A 19,066-nucleotide genomic window follows, 5' to 3' on the forward strand; every position below is an offset into this window, starting at 1 on the left:
TTTAATTTAAAATAAATTATAATTTCATAATTAAAGAATCCTTTAATGTATTCAAATTATACTATTTGAATAATATTTCTTCCACAAAAAAAGAAAAAAAAAAGAATTATCTTGTTAAAATCCTCAAAATTACATCTACACATTTGCCCTCATTCAAAGAAGAAAGAACAAACAACAACAACAAACCACATTATTTTGTCTCAGATTACATTTGTGGGAAGTTATTACATTTACAGATTTTCACTTTCCCACATATGTAATAATTTCCTGAATACTGAATTTCCTGCAAATAACTATTAAATTTAATAACTATTAAATTTGCAGGAAATTCAGTATTCAGTATGTTTGCAGTAGGCAAATTTTATTACGTTTGTGGGAAATGTATTACATTTGTGGGATTATTACATTCAAATCTGCAGATTTCGCTATTTAGCTATTATTATTATTATTATTATTATTATTATTATTTAGCTATTATTATTATTTAGCTGCATTTTTTCCCAGCTAATAGAATGTGAACATTTGAGCAGGATCTTAAGACATAATTTTATTTATTTGTTTTTTATGTTGGTTTTTTTTTTGGTAAATTTAAAGCTGGATGTTAAAGCTTTATTTATCCAAATGCTACACTTTAAGTTTTTTTTACAGAGGAGAGTTTGTGATACAGCATAACATACTGTTCTAATGGAATAAAAATGTGTTTAGTAAGTGCATATTGCTGGTGTAATTCAGTTTTTTCCAGGAAATAATCTTTAACTACAAGAAAAAAAAATATCGCCTTGTTAGCAGTATCGTGATATATTGTATCGTGATACGTATTGTATCGCCAGATTCTTACCAATAAACACCCCTATATCCAACATATCTAACATAACCTTGCTGAAGTCTCCCTACACGCAAACATTATGGTGCATTTAAAGCCTTAAAGGTCTCCTATTTAGCTGTTTAAAGTTCTGGGATGTTAAACAAGCAGACAAGAAGATCATAAAAAGATGGGCTTGATGGCTGCCTGCAGGGGCGGGGGGGTTGAGTGCTGGGGAAATGTTGAGGTGGCAGGTGTAGTATGTCTAAATTAAGAAAAGGGACTGGGTGGTCATTTTGGTTCTAACGCCAGGGGTGTGGAGTGATAAGAAAGCCGTGTTTCTTGGAGTGGATGAAGAACAGACTGCTCTTAATGGCGTACCTCCTCTCAACACGCATTTGCGCCAAAGTGTCCGTTTTCCTGATGGCCTCAGGGCATCCCGGCAGTTTAATGTTCTTCATTCTTGCTTAGGTCTCACTTTACAATACGGTACACAAAAATACACTGGTACATGAATGAAGAACTAATGAGGTACTAATGAGTAGTGGTTAGGGTTAGGTAGGTTCGCTCCTCATTAACTTCTGTAATTTTGTGCACTTTATTGTAATGATAATGGTAATGGTAATGGTTTTATTTCATTTGAACATGCATCAGATTACAATTGAATGCATCACATAATCAGTTCACAGTTCCACATGTCCAAAAGGAGTAGGAAGAAGCAAAGCTTATTAAATCCTACCCCTCCATCTGGTACTTTTACAATCACTAACTGTTACATTTGTTCACTTCCTGCTTTCTATAATACAGTTTAAGTTTTTTTTTTTTTTAACTTCCCACAAATTGTAAAATTTTACCCGTGCGTAATCCCAGCGATTTTTCAAAAGCCGTCCCTTTTTTATGACATTGACTGATTTTTCAAGGCACACAGATTATGGTGTTCTAGGGCACTCATCTGTCATCAGAAAAAAAAACATTAGTTTCTACATTTTTCTGTTCTCTAGTAATCAGCAGTAGAACATAGAACAGTAGAACATCAAATATACTTTCACTTTGACACAAATGGAGCCATATGTACTTAACCAAAATATATAAAACTACCATAAACAACACAAACAGATGGTTTGTTACACCCGCAAACATAATAACTGCCCACAAACGTAATAAACCACAAACGTAGTACAAATCTGCAGCTTTTAATGTAATAATCCCGCAAATAATCCCCGCAAAAATGTAATAAATAAAAAAATGTGCCTACTGCAAACGTAATACTGAATTTAGGAAATTATTACATATGTGGGAAAGTGAAAATCTGTAAATGTAATAACTTCCCACAAATGTAATATGAAGCAAAATAATGATATTTTGTTGTTGTTACATTTGCAGGAAATTCAGTATCACGTTTGCAGTAGGCAAATTTTATTACATTTGTGGTAAATTTATTACATTTGCGGGATTATTACATTCAAAGCTGCAGATTTGTATTACATTTGTGGGCAGTTATTACGTTTGCGGGTGTAACATGGTTGTTTCGCATGGAAATACACATTTATTTCCAAATATACCGCTATGATCTATTTACAATTTTCACATTTGGAACCGAACTGCGTGTGCAAACATGCGTGTGCACGCGTGTGAATGCATTCAATGCATAATCTCTTCAACACTACCAGACTCCGTGCCTGGTACATAGTATCGGGACACCTCTTTACACGTCCCATCTGACCCTAACGTCTGGGTTATGCCCCTCAGCCTGAAACACAAACCTGAGCTCTGTCCAAGTCGTTACAACATCAAAGCCTGTACGTCTGTTAGCACTGAAACCAGATAGTTCTTATGACTAGCTGAGAGATCTGAAACAGCAGGATAGACACACACACACGGGCTTGTAAAGACAAACTTTCACACACTTGTTTATACATAGTCACACACAGAAATATTATCTCCGAGTCACGCCGCCTTCTTCATCATGAGCTTTGACAGTCTACTAATTCTCTTCAGGTTGTTGGGAAAGTTCCGATATTTTTCCCCAAAGGGTTGGAACCATGGAACACTTACATGTCCACAGAACTCTGAAGTTAAGGGGACAGACTTTGGTCAAGGTACTGACTGATCTAGAGTCTGATTGCTCTAATAAAGACTCCATAGAAGGTGTGTAAGATGATCTGATGTTAAACTAAAACACTAAATTTATGGTAGATGAGAAAATATGCGGGCGGCACGGTGGTCTAGTGGTTAGCGTGTAGACCTCACAGCTAGGAGACCAGGGTTCAATTCCACCCTCGGTCATCTCTGTGTGGAGTTTGCATGTTCTCCCCATGGGTTTTCTCCGGGTACTCCGGTTTCCTCCCACATTCCAAAAACATGCTAGGTTAATTGGCCACTCCAAATTCTCCATATGTATGAATGTGAGTGTGAATGGTTGTTTGTCTACAACAAAATTTTCGATATTTGTGCTACACGGTGGTCGAGTGGTTAGTGCACAGGCCACACAGCTAGGAGACCCGGGTTTGATTCCACTCTCGGCCATCTCTGGCGACTGGTCCATAGGTATGAATGTGAGTGTGAATGGTTGTTTGTCTATATGTGCCCTGTGATTGGCTGGCCACCAGTCCAGGGTGTACCCCGCCTCTCGCCCGAAGACAGCTGGGATAGGCTCCAGCACCCAACGCAACCCTCGTGAGGAAAAAGCGATAGAAAATGAAGGAATGAATGAAAGAAAATATGCTAATTTGTGATATAACAACAGCAATTTCATGTAAACGCTGCACAAGGATGTGCACATTCTGGAAGATCTAGAAAGCTTTATGTGCGGGTTATTATGTGTAGCTGCTCTATAGGAGTGCATTCAGTGTGGATTCAGTTAAATCAAAGACAATGGGTGCCTTATTTGGAATAGGTGAGGTCATCAATGTGTACTACTTCCCATATCAGGGTAGTTTTGGATGGTACCCGGGTATAATTTGCATAATCTGTGATTGTCATCAAACATCATAGTTCTAAATTTATTTATCGCTGCTGAGCCGTTTCGGAGGGAATCGTACTTTCAATCCTGATACAAGCGTGGTCTGGTAGCATGTGCGCAACAAAGATATGGGCATGCACAGAAAAAAAAAAAAAAAACATTGGCAAGTCACTGGCATTCCAGTACTCCAAAAGTATCTAGCATTGCTTTGAAGATACTGCAATTAGTCCGCTCAGATGGTCTACTAATACTTGATGGCGTGGCCCACACAGATTTGTGGCTTTGGGGGTTTTCCACCCAAGATTCCATCTTGGGGAACCGCTGACTTCAACAAGAGCAAATGGTGAGGCCCGCTGAAGGGGAGACGTCTGTATCATTACCAGGCGCTAGGACTGTAATTGTAATCACAACCAGTCTTGCACTACCCACACCCCCTCACCTGGGCCCTGCTGTCATTCACAGGTACTAAAATGTGTGAAGTGAATGTCACGGACGGCGCAAAGTACAATCACTTCCTGTAGCTGATATACACCCAACATTAAAAACACCTGAACACTTGCTAGAACCTGCCAGTAAAAGTAGAAGTAAAGGACGGGTGTTTATTTGCTGCTATATTACCTTTGATACTAATGAGGACTTGGGTCATCTTTAAATGTGTGTGTGTGGAAATCAGCTGGTTTTTCAAATGATTTAATGACATATTCTCTAAACCACTCTAAAACAACATCGTATTTAATCTTAGACAGTAGTGCAGGGGTCCCCAAACTTTTTCCAGTGAGGGCCACATGACTTTTCTTTCCTCTGAAGGGGGCCAGGGTCAGGGTCGTATGTTTGTTTATGTTCTATGACTGGGGCAAAAGTGTGGTTGTAGTCACGTCACAATAGGTTACCATTTGGTTATCATGCTTTATTGTTCAGGGGGCCCGGACAAATGTGGAAGTGGGCCGTGTCCGACCCCCGGGCCTTAGTTTGGGGACCACTGCAGTAGTGCATTTATCATTTTTCTTTGTTATAATGAATGCGTGTCACACATACTTTATAACACACATTCAGTTGTCAGTAATAAAGTCATTTTACCTTACATCATTACCAAAACATCGTTGTTTTAGCTTTAACAGGACAAATGACACCAAAAAAAAAACCTCCCAGGACAGCAAATAAGAAATTATCAGGTTATTCCACAACCAAAATAAGATCTGAGGCGCTCCTAACAGAAGTATATGCTATTAGCGCCCTCCTAAAATCCTTAAAACCAGCCGTCTTTGGCCTAAATCTCCTTCTGAGGCGTAGTTCCCTCTGCTGTTACATCAACATTAACACCTGGAGGTTCTTGCTTACCTGTAATTTGCCCACTGAACACTTTTTTTGAAGTGTGTATTTCACACGAGAACAATGTTGAGAAAAGGTGAGGCGCGATAAAACCTTTGTGGCCTATGGTTCCAGTTTTGGTACACAGAATATTGTGTTATATGGTTATTTAAATATGGTAACTATACCAAAAGAAAGATTAGACTCCCGTATTTCATCACAAAAAAAAGGTTCAGCAAAATATCAGTTCCCGACTAAAACAGGGAGATGAAACATCTAACCCAGGGGTGGGCAAACTTTTTGACTCGCGGGCCGCATTGATATAACAAAATTTCCGGGGGGGGTGGGGTGGGGGTGGGGGGGGGGGGGGCAGACTATATATTTTACACGTAACAGTCCACCTGGTATTATTGTATCTGTAAAATTGTCATGCAATCTGCTATTATTATTTATTATTTTATATTTATATTTAAATATTTTAAAAATAATAAAATATTATAATAATTAAAACAAAATTAGAATAATAATTATTATATTATTATTATGTAAAAATATGCAAATATAACAATATTATTATATATAATTAATATAATAATTAGCATTAATATAATAAATATAATAATCATAATAGTTATAATAATATAATAATTATTATTTTAATTTTTATTATTATTATGTGCTTGTGTCTCTTTTTTCAGGAGCACTTTGTAAACAACAGACCATGTCAAACAACGAAATTGATACAACCATCAAAAGGTTGGCTCAGGCCATGATGCCAGGTTGTATGTTGAGTTTAAATTAAATACTTTTGAAAGATTGGGCGGGCCGTATTCAAACACTTGGCGGGCCGGATGTGGCCCCCGGGCCGTAGTTTGCCCACCCCTGATCTAACCTATACCACAAGTGAAAAGTGAAAGTGCACGTAAATTTCAGCTCTTATGAAATGCATTGTGGCTCTTTTTATGGCTTTTTAAAGCTGCTCTAAAAGTGTCATCCATCAGTGTGCAGTTGCATCATCAAAAAATAACATTGTATAAATACATATGTGGTATTGCATGCATTAACAAAGACAGTTGACAAACATGACCAACCAGTCAAAAGGTGATTCTAAATTCTGTCATACAAGTTTGTACAGAACCTTAAAAGTGACTTGTTATTTTTTTAGGCTTTTTCTGACCTATAAATGTCGTATTCTTGTGTTAAACGATGCCAGGAAGTGCAGAATCTGGAAGATCTAGAAAGCTTTATGTGTGGGTTATTATGTGTAGCTGCTCTATAGAAGTGCACAACTCAATACAAAGAGCTGAAAATGAGCATAATCGGTCCCCTTTCATATCTCATGCGTTCATGCATGACTCTTACCTCTCTTTGCTTAGCGCCATGCGTGGGGGATCTAAGTTGGGATTCTCCATGGACTCCATTTGCGGGCATCGCAGGAAGTAATAGAGGGTGTGGAGGGCGTCAGGTGACCAGGACACAGGCTGCTGTGGGCGTGCATGGCGAGCTGGACTCAAACCTGGACGCACTGAGCTCAGACGCTGCATGTGGTGCATGGCACGGGATACCAGGTCACCTGGAAAAAAAATGACATCAAATGATTCCCGTGCTGAGAAAAGTATCGACACCGACCTGTAGTCAGACCCCTTACACAAATCTTAAAAACAAATAACAAGAAATCTGGTGCTTAATGTAAACTCTGCAGGATTCCAATTTAACCGGAATTCCCCTTTTCCTAAACCACTTACATTTAACACTCCGGCACTTATCTATGGTATCTGTCATTAGCGGTGTCATTATCGGTAAACACAGCCAGATGCCGATTCTAAATCAACTACTGAAGTTGGTAATACCTTAACAGATAACAGATCAACAGTACCAATAAAACATGATACAGTTAAATGTCTATTAGCTGTGTCAATGCATAAAAGTATATTCATGTGTACGGTATGTACTAAGTATCACTGTTGATTATAAAAATATTCCCACTTCATCTCGGGTATGGAGGGAGCATTGCTGGAAGAATATAATCTGATTTTTTTTTCATTACACCAGAAATTAAACAAAATATCTTAAAGTTACCCAGCCATGTTGGCGTCAGTGTGGTACAGTCAATGTTAACCATTCACATGTGTTTTGGTTATGCCCAAATATCACCGATTTTTGGAAGAGGGCCTGTAAAACCTTCGGATTTTGGGTTACAGTGTGACTTTTTCATGCGAGATATTGTATCTGGGAGACTTTGTGTTAAGGGAAGATATATTTATATTTATATAAATATCATGTTGGTAGTATATAAAAAATCCATTACCAAAAAAATGGCTTAATCCAAGACCCCCGGTACTGGAGGACTGGCTTTGTGTAATGAACACAATACACGATATGGAACTATTAACACATAGATTGAGGACTGAAGAAGACATGTGTTGAGAAAAATGGGTGAAATGGACACTGTTCACGGACAGAAACCAAGGAAATGACTGAAATTGCACCATGACAAGGAATGTAAATGTAAATGTAAATTGTACACTGTGTATGTCCAGTGCCCCCTTTTTGTTTTGAGTTTGTTTGTATTAATGTTGACGTTTTGTTTAAAAAAAAAAAGAAAAAATAAAGAATAAAAAAATATAAAGAAAAAAAAAATATTCCCACTACAGTACAACTATAACTGGAGTAAGTACCTCGTACTTCAGCACGAGGTACATTATTAAAAAAAAACAAACAAAAGAAAAGAACAAATGTAACTGATTACTAGAGAACAGAAAAATGTAGAAACTAATGTTTTTTTTCCGATGACAGATGAGTGCCCTAGAACACCATAATCTGTGTGCCTTGAAAAATCAGTCAAAATCATCAAAAAGGGACGGCTTTTGAAAAATTGCTGGGATTACGCATGGGTAAAACTTTACAATTTGTGGGAAGTAAAACAAAAAAAAACAAACAACAAAAAACGTGAACTATATTATGAAAGCAGGAAGTGAACAAATGTAACAGTTACTGATTGTAAAAGTACCAGATGGAGGGGTAGGATTTAATAAGCTTTGCTTCTTCCTACTCCTTTTGGACATGTGGAACTGGGAACCGATTATGGGATGCATTCAATTGTAACCTGATGCATGTTCAAATGAAATAAAACCATTACCATTACCATAACAACGATGGTGTTGTAATAAGTTCACACTTGAAGTGTGCATAGAGCAATAAAAACAATAAAATAAAATAAAACAATAAAAACACTGTTCACATTTGGACCAATTTAGTGCCAAACTAAACAGAATTATTCAAAAGGGGAATTGCAGGGCATTGGGAGAGCATTTGCATGACCATATTTGTCCCAAATGTAAAGAGCAATGAATGGACTATCAGTCATCACAGGAAGGGTGTGTGTTTGTGTGTGTTTGTGTGTGTGTGTGTGTGTGTCGAGAAGGGGGTGTTGTGGGTAGAAAAGAACAAGGGAGAGTGAAACAGGCCAAGCTGAACTTGGTATCATATAGCACTCATTTAGTGTGATTACCGCAGGGTTAATTTCTAACCGGATTAGCATGACTGGGGCAGTGCAGGGGTTGAGGCTTGGGGTTTTGGCCAGTTTGTGTGTGTGTGTGTGTGTGTGTGTGTGTGTGTGTGTGTGTGTGCATTAAAGAGTTTGGGTTAGATAGGGTTGGCTCTCCTTAAACAGACCCCACTTAAAGCTGAAGGGCCTCCTTTGTGTTAACCGCTAACAGCAGTCCACCCAGGAGGTCTCCGAGGAATCCTCGCCTGAGATGGAGTCTTTGCCTGGTTTTACAACCCATATTGAGCCCTGAGGCCCGAACTAGCTGTCAGGGGCGAAACACCAAAATGAAATACTACATCTCTAAGATTGCTTTTTAGGGTTCCTTTCGAGAATGGTTTCTTGTTGTTTTTTATTTATTTAAAAAGTCATAAAGAAAAATGATTGCACCCTATCACACAAGTGCACCATAGTTGGATCGAGGACTACAACTGGCCAAAATATTCAACTTTTCACTTTTCAGTATCAGTTTTGCATATTTTGCTAAAATATTTAGTAGAGTTCCATTCAATATTCATCCTGTTCAAGTATGCCGTGTGTCCGTGTGTCTTGCCAAGTCCTCTGTAAAGATCCAAGAGGACTGAGCAGCCAAGTACAGACGCTCCTGTATGGTCTCCTTGGCCTCACATCAGAGTGCCAAGCCCTCTGTGTTTTGCTCGTGTGTTGGATATCAGCGAACACATTGCCTGTGTGTGTCTGTTTGTGTTTGTAGGCGCCAAAGAGTGTGAAGCATGCCAGCCCTGCCCAGACCAGCTCGGATTCATACCACTAGGGCAACGTGGCACAAAGAGTCCACTGAGCAAAGTGGGAGAAAGAGTGCGTCTGTGTGAGAGAGTGTGCGTTCACTTTCTTAACGACCAGCTAACGACGGTGGTGTATGAACGTGGTCTTGTGTTCGAGGGAACAAATGGCAAAGTGTTTGCTCCCTTGGAAAGAGGAAACGTATATAGCACGAGCACCAAACCTATTCCTCTTACCCTTGTCACAACAGACTTTCCATCCTTTACTCGGACCTAAACCTCATTCATCCACCGTGTCCACAACGCTCTTCTACTCCTTTGCTGATGACCTTTGAAATAGATCTTTCAATGAACTGGATTGAGCCCAGTTTTCCATTACTGTCATGTGAAGTAGAGTAAATATTGTATATATTATGTTATGACCTATACAGTACTGACATAACACACTCGGGTAGCAACTATATTATAGCGGCATGTACAGTATGTACAGTAAACCTCGGATATATCGGATTCAATTGTTCCCACTGGTTTTGTCCGATATAAGCGAAATCCGTTATATGCGTATACCGGAAAATGTCAGTTTTACGCATATATCCGGTATATGCGTAAATGGGATTTTATCCGTTATAAAAAGGCACTTCCTTGACTATGTTTCCAATGTACCTGGACGCGCAGGCAACGCTGCAAACGCTGCAAATGACGTCGTATAGCGGCCTGTCACGATTCGGCGAATCGGAGCGGCAAGATGCGGCCATCCGATATATGCGAGGGAAATTTCATGGAAATGCATTGGAACGGGACTGGAGATTTTGTCCGAAATAGGCGAAATCCGTTATAAAACATCCGATATATGCAATGAATTTTTATTGGAAATGCATTACAGAAAAATCGGTTCTTTTTTATCTGTCCGTTGTGAGCGAATTTCCGATATATCCGAGTCCGATATATCTGAAGTTTACTGTATATGAATGATGTATGATGCTTGGTGCATGCCTGTCAAACATTTCTATGGAAAATACAAACAATTCTGCTATTTATGTCATATTTTTTAACAAATGTCTACTCTTGTTTTTCCATTAAAGTTAAAATACAGGGAAAATAGGGGAAATCTATTCAAACGGGATGGCGCCAGGAAAGAATTAGGTGGAAGGGAAGGTTGAGAGGTCAATACCATCATGCACCCTTGCTTGTTTATACAAAAAAAACCCCGTAATGGCATCATGATTCATGACACTACCATGTAAATGTATTGGAAAAAAAGTGAAAATAGAGTCACGTTTGCAGCTCTGTAATAAAAAACAGACTAGCTGGTCCATCAGTGCAACATTTTGATGTGCATTTCAATCAAAATGCAGTACAAGAACAGAAAAACTGACTCCATTTCTGTCACATAAAAGATTCTCCATCCCTTCTGAAGTTCACCCTTTGTCAACTTCAGTATTTGAGAGATGAAATAGCACGTCAGATATTGTCACCTGTTTCACAACACTATTATATTTAGCTACACTGAAGTAAGTGTATTACATGACTTACTGAGTTCGGAGATGCTGCCCACACAGGTAGCCAGCAGGGACTGTTCCAGCGTCCTGAGCTCTAGTTGGGCATAGGCATCCTCCCTGCAGTCCACAGAAGTCTGTTGATTCTCTGTATAAGGACTGAAATGGGCCGGCAGGGACAAGACACCTACGGGAACGAAAAACAGGGAGAAAGGAATTTATAGCAGACATATAATGTTGGTGAGGATCGCAAACAAGTCCCAGCATTGCCTGTGGAGAACAATTGTTGGTTGTATTTACCGAGTAAATGTGTAAACGTGTTACATGTAATCGATGGTAATGAGGCCAAATAAAAAAGTGAGTTATGATCGGGAACATAAACTACCGGTAGGCAGCCAGTGGTGACTTGGTAATGGTAATGGTAATGGTTTTATTTCATTTGAACATGCATCAGATTACAATTGAATGCATCACATAATCAGTTCCCGGTTCCACATGTCCAAAAGGAGTAGGAAGAAGCAAAGCTTATTAAATCCTACCCCTCCATCTGGTACTTTTACAATCAGTAACTGTTACATTTGTTCACTTCCTGCTTTCATAATATAGCTTTTATTTTTATTTTTATTTTTATTTTTATTTTTATTTTTATTTTTATTTTTATTTTTATTTTTATTTTTATTTTTATTTTTATTTTTGTTACCTACCAAAGTACGAGGTCATAAATCCTACCCCTCCATCTGGTACTTTTACAATCAGTATCTGTTACATTTGTTCACTTCCTGCTTTCCATAATAGTTTTTTTTTATTTATTTTTTTGTTTTTAAATAATGTACCTCGTACCGAAGTACGAGGTGATATGAGCATCCAATGACATAATGGGTACCATAGTAACTGGTTTTTAACCTTATGCATTATTTTAGCTGTTTGAAGATGAACTATATCAGCAAGTTGAAGTATTAGTGATTTTAGAAATAAGGAGTTAGTATGTTCTCTGTAGGCGGCATTATGAATTATCCTTACTGACTTTTTTTGCAGTACATTTAGCGAGTGAAGATTGCTTTTGTAGTTATTACCCCATACTTCACATGATCATGCATTTAATATAATGGCAATTAAAGCCATTGACACAACATCGCAATTAATTTAGAGTGGTGATCAGACACTAACTAAATCATGAACAACTTTTCACAGCCTATGTGACGACAGGAAATAGGAACGGTCAATACAAACAAAGGTTTGATGATTGCCAGCCCCCAACAACTACTACTGATGTTTTTTCAGGAAATACATGGGATTTGGAGTTTGTTCCTGTTTTTACAAAACAACCTGCAAACAAGTTATTAATTATAAGAAGGAGCTTTAGTTGGGGATTTCTTTGTAAAGCTCCCTAAAAGCCTCCACTTTACCTACTGTGACCCAGTGGTGGGAAATGACTGGTTCTCAAGAGCTGAGATGTAGAATTCATGGCATTGGAAGGAAAGAAAATAATTCAATATAATTCTCCATTGCATGGCTATGCTAAAATGGGTTGGTCTCGTGTGGGATTTCCTATATGGAACCATGGACCCCCAAGCCATGCCGCCCCCAACAAAGCGAATATATGAGTCTGTGTAAAAACATATTTTAAACTACGTTATGTGGAGTATGGATTACCTACATGTCTAAATTAGATTTACATACTGATGGCTGCTCCCACTAAACTGAATTAAAATAGTATGAACCGTTGTTAGACGGGTTTCGTTGTACAAAATTAGGCACACAAAATATCATGGTAAGATTACAATGCAATGAAGTCCTGAAGGATTGTTTGCAGCACATTTGAAAAATAGTTCAGACCTTGTCAGTCGCAAGCATGCACCAAGGTCAGTAGATATCTCTTGAAAAATGCAAGAGAAATATGATCTCAGGGAAGAACTATATTTGAAACACTTCTATGCTAGGACTACGTTATGCTAGCCATAGCATTTCAGTATGTGGAATCAAACTATGGAATGGATTGAGTAAGGAAATCAAACAATGCACAACGATGAGCCAATTCAAGAAACAATACAAGCAGTTGATGTTTGCGAAATACAAGGATGAAGAGTCTTGAACCAGTCATGATGTGCTATATATATCACTATATTGACACGCACTATGGTACCCATTATGGCATTGGATGCTCATATCACCTTGTCAAATAAAACTAAAAAAATTAAAATTAAAAAAACTTTTAAATTATATTATGAAAGCAGGAAGTGAACAAATGTAACAGTTACTGATTGTAAAAGTACCAGATGGAAGGGTAGGATTTAATAAGCTTTGCTTCTTCCTACTCCTTTTGGACATGTGGAACTGTGAACTGATTATGTGATGCATTCAATTGTAATCTGATGCATGTTCAAATGAAATAAAACCATTACCATTACCATTACCAAAGATACGTGGCTAACAGAGCATGAATAGGACCAAGCTGATCCCATTGTAAGAAGCTATGATATCAGCCATATTTGTAAACAAGCAGCATTATTCAACAAGACCATTGTTGGTCAGGTGTCTTGTGTTGAATTGTGAGAAGAGTTTCTCCTGAACTTATTTGCTTGAACCGCCTCTCGGATGTGTTCGTTTTTATGGTTCATTTGGTTTTATGACCTAATCCAAACACAACCTGCTATATCATTGCACAGTCATCAAACAACGGTTGCAGACTTAAGCAGCAACATGGTGTCAACTGCACCCCACGCATTAACGCATGTCTTTATTGCTCTATAAAAGATAGGTCAACTGTGAGTGTAAATGTAATTGCAAGCATAAATCGAGCTACAGTGCCGAGGCGGTTGAATATTGACTGAGTCGTTCAAAACTTACAAGGTGGTGGGTATTCGACTCTGTTAACGTTTTCACTTACCCCTGCTGCCACTGTTTAAATTGAAAGAGAAACTAGGCATTTATTGTACAAGTAAGTGCATTTGTCTTAGTATATTAACCGTTTGGAAAACAGATCTGCTCCTTGCCTCATATCAACTCTACTTTCCACTTCCTGTTCCTGTCTATCACCTCACACCCCCTAGAACTCAGGAACTCACAAACACAGAGAGATTGAAGAACCCGGTTACTTGCAAACATGTCTATGGGAGTCTTCTGTGGGAGATTTTTTTTTTTATGGATTCACACTGTGACACCCCACTCAAATACTCTATTCAATATCAAAACCTGAATCAGTACATTACTTAGTTCATGAAATCCATATTGATGCTAGAGCAGGGGTCTCAAACTCAATTTAACAGGGGGCCACTGGAGCTAGGGTCTGGGCGAGGCTGGGCCGCATCAGGTAAACAGAACAATGAATAAACTTTGCTTTGGTTCCGATTTTCGACAATAAAAGCTCTGATAAAACAGTCCACTGTTCTCAAATATCTTAATTTTTATTTTTCTACACAAAATAAGAAATAGGAAATAAAATAAATAAATAAAATCAATCAATCAGTAATAAATAAATATAATAATAATAATAATAAAACGGCAAATAATAAAAACTTGAGAAACCACATATAGTTGGTGGTTAGACACATTATTTTTTTTTCTGATTAAAATGAACAAAGCATTATTAGAGCCCTGTAGACATGACAAAACACGACTATAGTCACATTTATACTCTTTTTATTTACAACATATTGCGCAACTGCAGGGTCTTGAGACACATGCTAACTCGCAAACTAGAGAGCTAGCAACCTAAACGGTAGCCTCCAAGTTATTTCCTTTAAACTTAAAAAGCCAAAAACTTACCACTTCCACACGGATAGGGAGGATAACTATTAACAGTTATTTAACCTTTAACATGAACATTAGTCAAACGTAATAATTTTTTCTGGGTACATGATACCATACAGCATCCATATCAAACTTGCGCGGGCCGCACTAACATTAAACTTTCATATCAAGGCGGGGGCCTCAAACTAGTGTCCTGCGGGCCACATTTGGCCCGCGGGCCGCGTGTTTGAGACCACTGTGCTAGAGTAACTGACGAAGGGAACAAGGTTATAAAAGTCTAACTTCAGCTCTCTCTCGCTCTCTGTCTCTCTCGTCCACTCGATGCAAAATCTGACTTGTATAATATGTGCTGACTCCCCGTTCCTAACAATGAAAAAGGCTGCCTCTAGCAGAAGGCGACCACTACAAAGAACATGTCAGGCAAACAAAATCACTTTCCTGTGCACAAAAGAACACAATAGTAATGTCTGTACTTCTCTTCGGTTACTTTGTGTTCAAACAAGAACACCAAGACAACAAGAACACATACTTTGCTAAAGAACCCAGAGTGTTTTTAATTAACTGGTTTGATTATGTTAATGCTCACGCACTGCAGACTCATCCTTCAGTTAGATTAGTAGATCGCAGGAATTGTGTAATCATTCTGCAGGTGATATGCTGGAATGAATTTTTACCCTAATTGCTCAAATTAACAGCGCCTTAACCGAGTTAAAGTCTATAGATAAGGTAAGTAGTTCCAAGTGATTCAGCCACACCCAACGCAGTTCCCACCCTTTTTTTTTTTACCACCGAAGCCCAGCCAAAGTCATCTGGACTTGACAGAGGTTTACAATCCCACCAGGGCCCGTCTCCACATCCACCACAATATTAGAGGAATGTCAACAAAAGAAACTGGAATCACTGGAAAACAAGACATTGGTGAACTTTGTGAGGGTGGGGAGCCTTTTGTGGCTATTATGGTACAATTTCTGAGGTTTACCATGCAAATGGCATGTGGGAATCGAGGCTACAAATCGACAACATAAACATACCACAAAACCCGTGGTAGTCCCCAGCCATCAAACTATCTTGCAGAATTATTGCACTTCAGCCAAGCTATCAGTCAAAGCGCTCTCGAGTAAAATGCAGTAAGACGGTGGAAACCCGACAGCTGAGTTACTATGTTTCTGCTCAATGTTTTGCCAAGCCAAACTGTCATAATAAATTAGCTGCCATCACGGGTCATATCATATTAACAACAAAAAGTTCAACTTAGAGTTTTCTTTTCACTTAAACCTTCAAATATTCTTAGATTTATGGTTATGGTTTTATTTCATTTGAACATGCATCAGATTACAATTGAATGCATCACACAATCAGTTCACAGTCCAAAAAAGAGTAGGAAGAAGCAAAGCTTATTAAATCCTACCCCTCCATCTGGTACTTTTACAATCAGTAACTGTTACATTTGTTCACTTCCTGCTTTCAGAATATAATTTTAATTTTTTTTTTTAGTTTTTTTATTTTAATTTTTTTAGTTTTATTTGACAAGTTAATATGAGCATCCAATGACATAATGGGTACCATAGTAGGTGTCAATATAGTGATATATATAGCACATCATGACTGGTTCAAGACTCTTCATCCTTGTATTTAGCAAACATCAACTGCTTGTATTGTTTCTTGAATTGGCTCATCGTTGTGCATTGTTTGATTTCCTTACTCAATCCATTCCATAGTTTGATTCCACATACTGAAATGCTATGGCTAGCATAACGTAGTCCTAGCATAGAAGTGTTTCAAATGTACTTCTTCCCTGAGATCATATTTCTCCTTCTCTTGTAGAGAAGTATTGGATGACATTTTTTGGTAATTGATTATTTTTAGCCTTATGCATTATTTTAGCTGTTTAGATGAACTATATCAGCAAGTTGAAGTATTTGTGATTCTAAAAATAAGGAGTTAGTATGTTCTCTGTAGGCGGCATTATGAATTATCCTTACTGGCCTTTTTTGCAGTACATTTAGCCAGTGAAGATTGCTTTTGTAGTTATTAGCCCATATTTTTCCACACAATAAGTAAGATATGGTAGAACCAGAGAGCAATAAAGAGTGTGGAGTGATTTCTGATTGAGAACTAATTTTGCTTTGTTCAATATTGAAATATTTCTGGCCACTAATATATGAATAAGAAAGCCAATTATTGCACCAATTGGTCTGTGTGTGATAATTAGTTTTGTCTACCTCAAAGAATGTGTGAAAGACACATGATTAGATTTGGTCAAAGAATGTGTGTGTGTGTGTGTGTGTGTGTGTGTGTGTGCCGACAAATGCATAAGTAACGTGTCTGTCCTGCGACCTTAACAGCCTCTTCATTCATTAAAGGGTGGATCAGAGAGTCGGGGGAAAGTGGGCTTCAAAGTCATTTCCTTGAGCCAAAATAGGGCAGTCAGTGACCGAGAGGACAAGGAGGCTATATGCTAACTCCTGTTTGGATGGTGGAGGATGGAAAACCCTACAATAGTACAGTGTTTAACAGAGTTGTTATTGGATCAACCTCTCCGTGCCCTGGCAAGAAAATACAAACACACATGCTTTCTTTGAGAAATTGCCGGTTCCTTCTCTAATACACGGCAAATTGTCACAAGTTCTGCATGTGAGCGGATTGCGAGAGAATAAAACAGATACCTTGTGTAAATTTATGTAAATGTTTTTATTTTGCAGCCACGGCATTGATCAAGCTTCACCATGTAGGGTAAAAAAAAAAAAGTGTTTGCTTGCCATGGTGGGTCCTCCCCATGATCGTTATCTAAACAGACTTCAAATGGGACAGAGGGGCATTTAGGAAGCCTAAGTGGTCCATTAGTGTTCATGCTAAAAATAATTCTGTTTCAGTTTGAAAAATATGCACGTCTACAAACTGCCTTTACAGATAAAGAAAAGCATTCATACGGTGAATTATACAAATTCTCATTTAGAAATAAAATTATGAAACGTTCAAATCTCAATGGAAAGACGCATGCTCTTTACCAATCATGTGCAAGAACCTTGACAAATGCAGGAAGAGGCTGATAAATCACTAACTATGATAGGCAGGCGAGTTAGGGTCTGCTCAATATAATTTGACACCTCCAGGGACTCTTGGCTGGAAGGGGTCAGGGTTCAGAGGGGATGCTCAGCTGGGGTTAAAAACACAGGTAATCTCATCAGCTGTGAAGGAAGAGATATACACAAATCTCTGGGTTTGGACACTTACCCACATTGTCAATCACTCGCACAGTGACAATGAACAGAAAGTTGAAACATAAAGAGATCCTGAATTTGAGAAAGAAGAAATTGTGAAAGAAAAAAGCAGAAAAAGGCCATTAATGGTAAGTACTTGTCATTTATGCGTGTTTTCCCTGTGTTTGTTTGTAAACTACTAAATAAATGGCTAGGAAATAAAATGACATTAGTTGCAACCTTCATTTAATCCAGTGGTGAGCAAACTGTGACCCGTGGGCCACATTTGGCCCCCCAAGTGTCTTAATCTGGCCAACCGTGTTTTTCGAAATTCCGTTTTTGAACCCGTAACATCAAAGCTTTATCCGGCAACATGACTTGCAGTGCTATTGTGGCACGCTTGAGTCGTACAGGGAATATTCCGATGCAATCTGTAGCTTGTACATCCAAACAACACAACACATCAACGAACACAAAGTGGTACTCTCTCTACCAACATTTTGCCGTGTTTGTCGCATTTTTGCTCCATTGCAAAATATGTCGAGGAGGTTACGTTAACATACTCTTAATGTCCAGTATTTTATTGTTCATAAATCATTTTGTTGTTGTCGCTGGACTACCCAGCATGCTTTGCGGAACTTGTAAAAAACAGTTATGTGTTATGTTTAGCGCTTCGATGTCGTTTTTCACCCACGTAGTAGTACCGTAAAATGGGGTTATAAGGGACGGCGAGGTAATAAGTAACAATTTTCAGGAAAATGTTTTTTGAATGATTTGTTTTAATATTTAATATAATATTTAATAATGAATATTATAAATAAATATTTAATAATTTAATCAAACGGACCGAAAACGTTACCTTAATAAACTAATGAATGAGAGTGACAAAGTGTGCGGGAACCTCTTTTTGAACTCTTTTTGAACAATTTGTTCAAAAATATATGCTTCTTTGAAAAAAAACAACACAAAGCAGCTTCCTGTTTAATATGAAAAGGCAGAATTACATTTTAAATATTTTTCCAAAAATTGTCCCTTATTACCCCACCATCCCTTACAACCCAATTTACGATAGCAGTTAATTTATGTGAAGTTAACTTGCTATGGATGTGTTGTGTTTTCGTTTTATTGCACCGTGAGTAAGTATGTTGTTATCTTTGATGACGACCCATATATGGACGGCTCGCGAGTCGAAAAGTTTACCCAACCCTAATTTAGTCATTTTTGTGACTAAATATAACAATAAACAGTAGCTACAGGTTGT

At 38.1% G+C, this 19,066-nt stretch overlaps 1 protein-coding gene across 1 annotated transcript in view; it reads right to left on the reverse strand.

Annotated features, from left to right (window-relative positions):
• abtb2b (ankyrin repeat and BTB (POZ) domain containing 2b) overlaps positions 1 to 19,066 on the reverse strand; it is a 54,234-nt gene that overhangs the window by 10,048 nt on the left and 25,120 nt on the right. Inside the window, exons 2-3 of the mRNA XM_058075833.1 lie at positions 10,893 to 11,042; positions 6,435 to 6,645 (exon numbers count right to left, since the gene is read on the reverse strand). Of these exons, the coding sequence (XP_057931816.1) occupies positions 6,435 to 6,645; positions 10,893 to 11,042 (361 nt within the window). The remainder of the gene's footprint in view (positions 1 to 6,434; positions 6,646 to 10,892; positions 11,043 to 19,066) is intronic.

This window comes from Doryrhamphus excisus, chromosome 6 (genome assembly GCF_030265055.1).
Source record: "Doryrhamphus excisus isolate RoL2022-K1 chromosome 6, RoL_Dexc_1.0, whole genome shotgun sequence".
In the NCBI taxonomy this organism is placed as follows: domain Eukaryota; kingdom Metazoa; phylum Chordata; class Actinopteri; order Syngnathiformes; family Syngnathidae; genus Doryrhamphus; species Doryrhamphus excisus.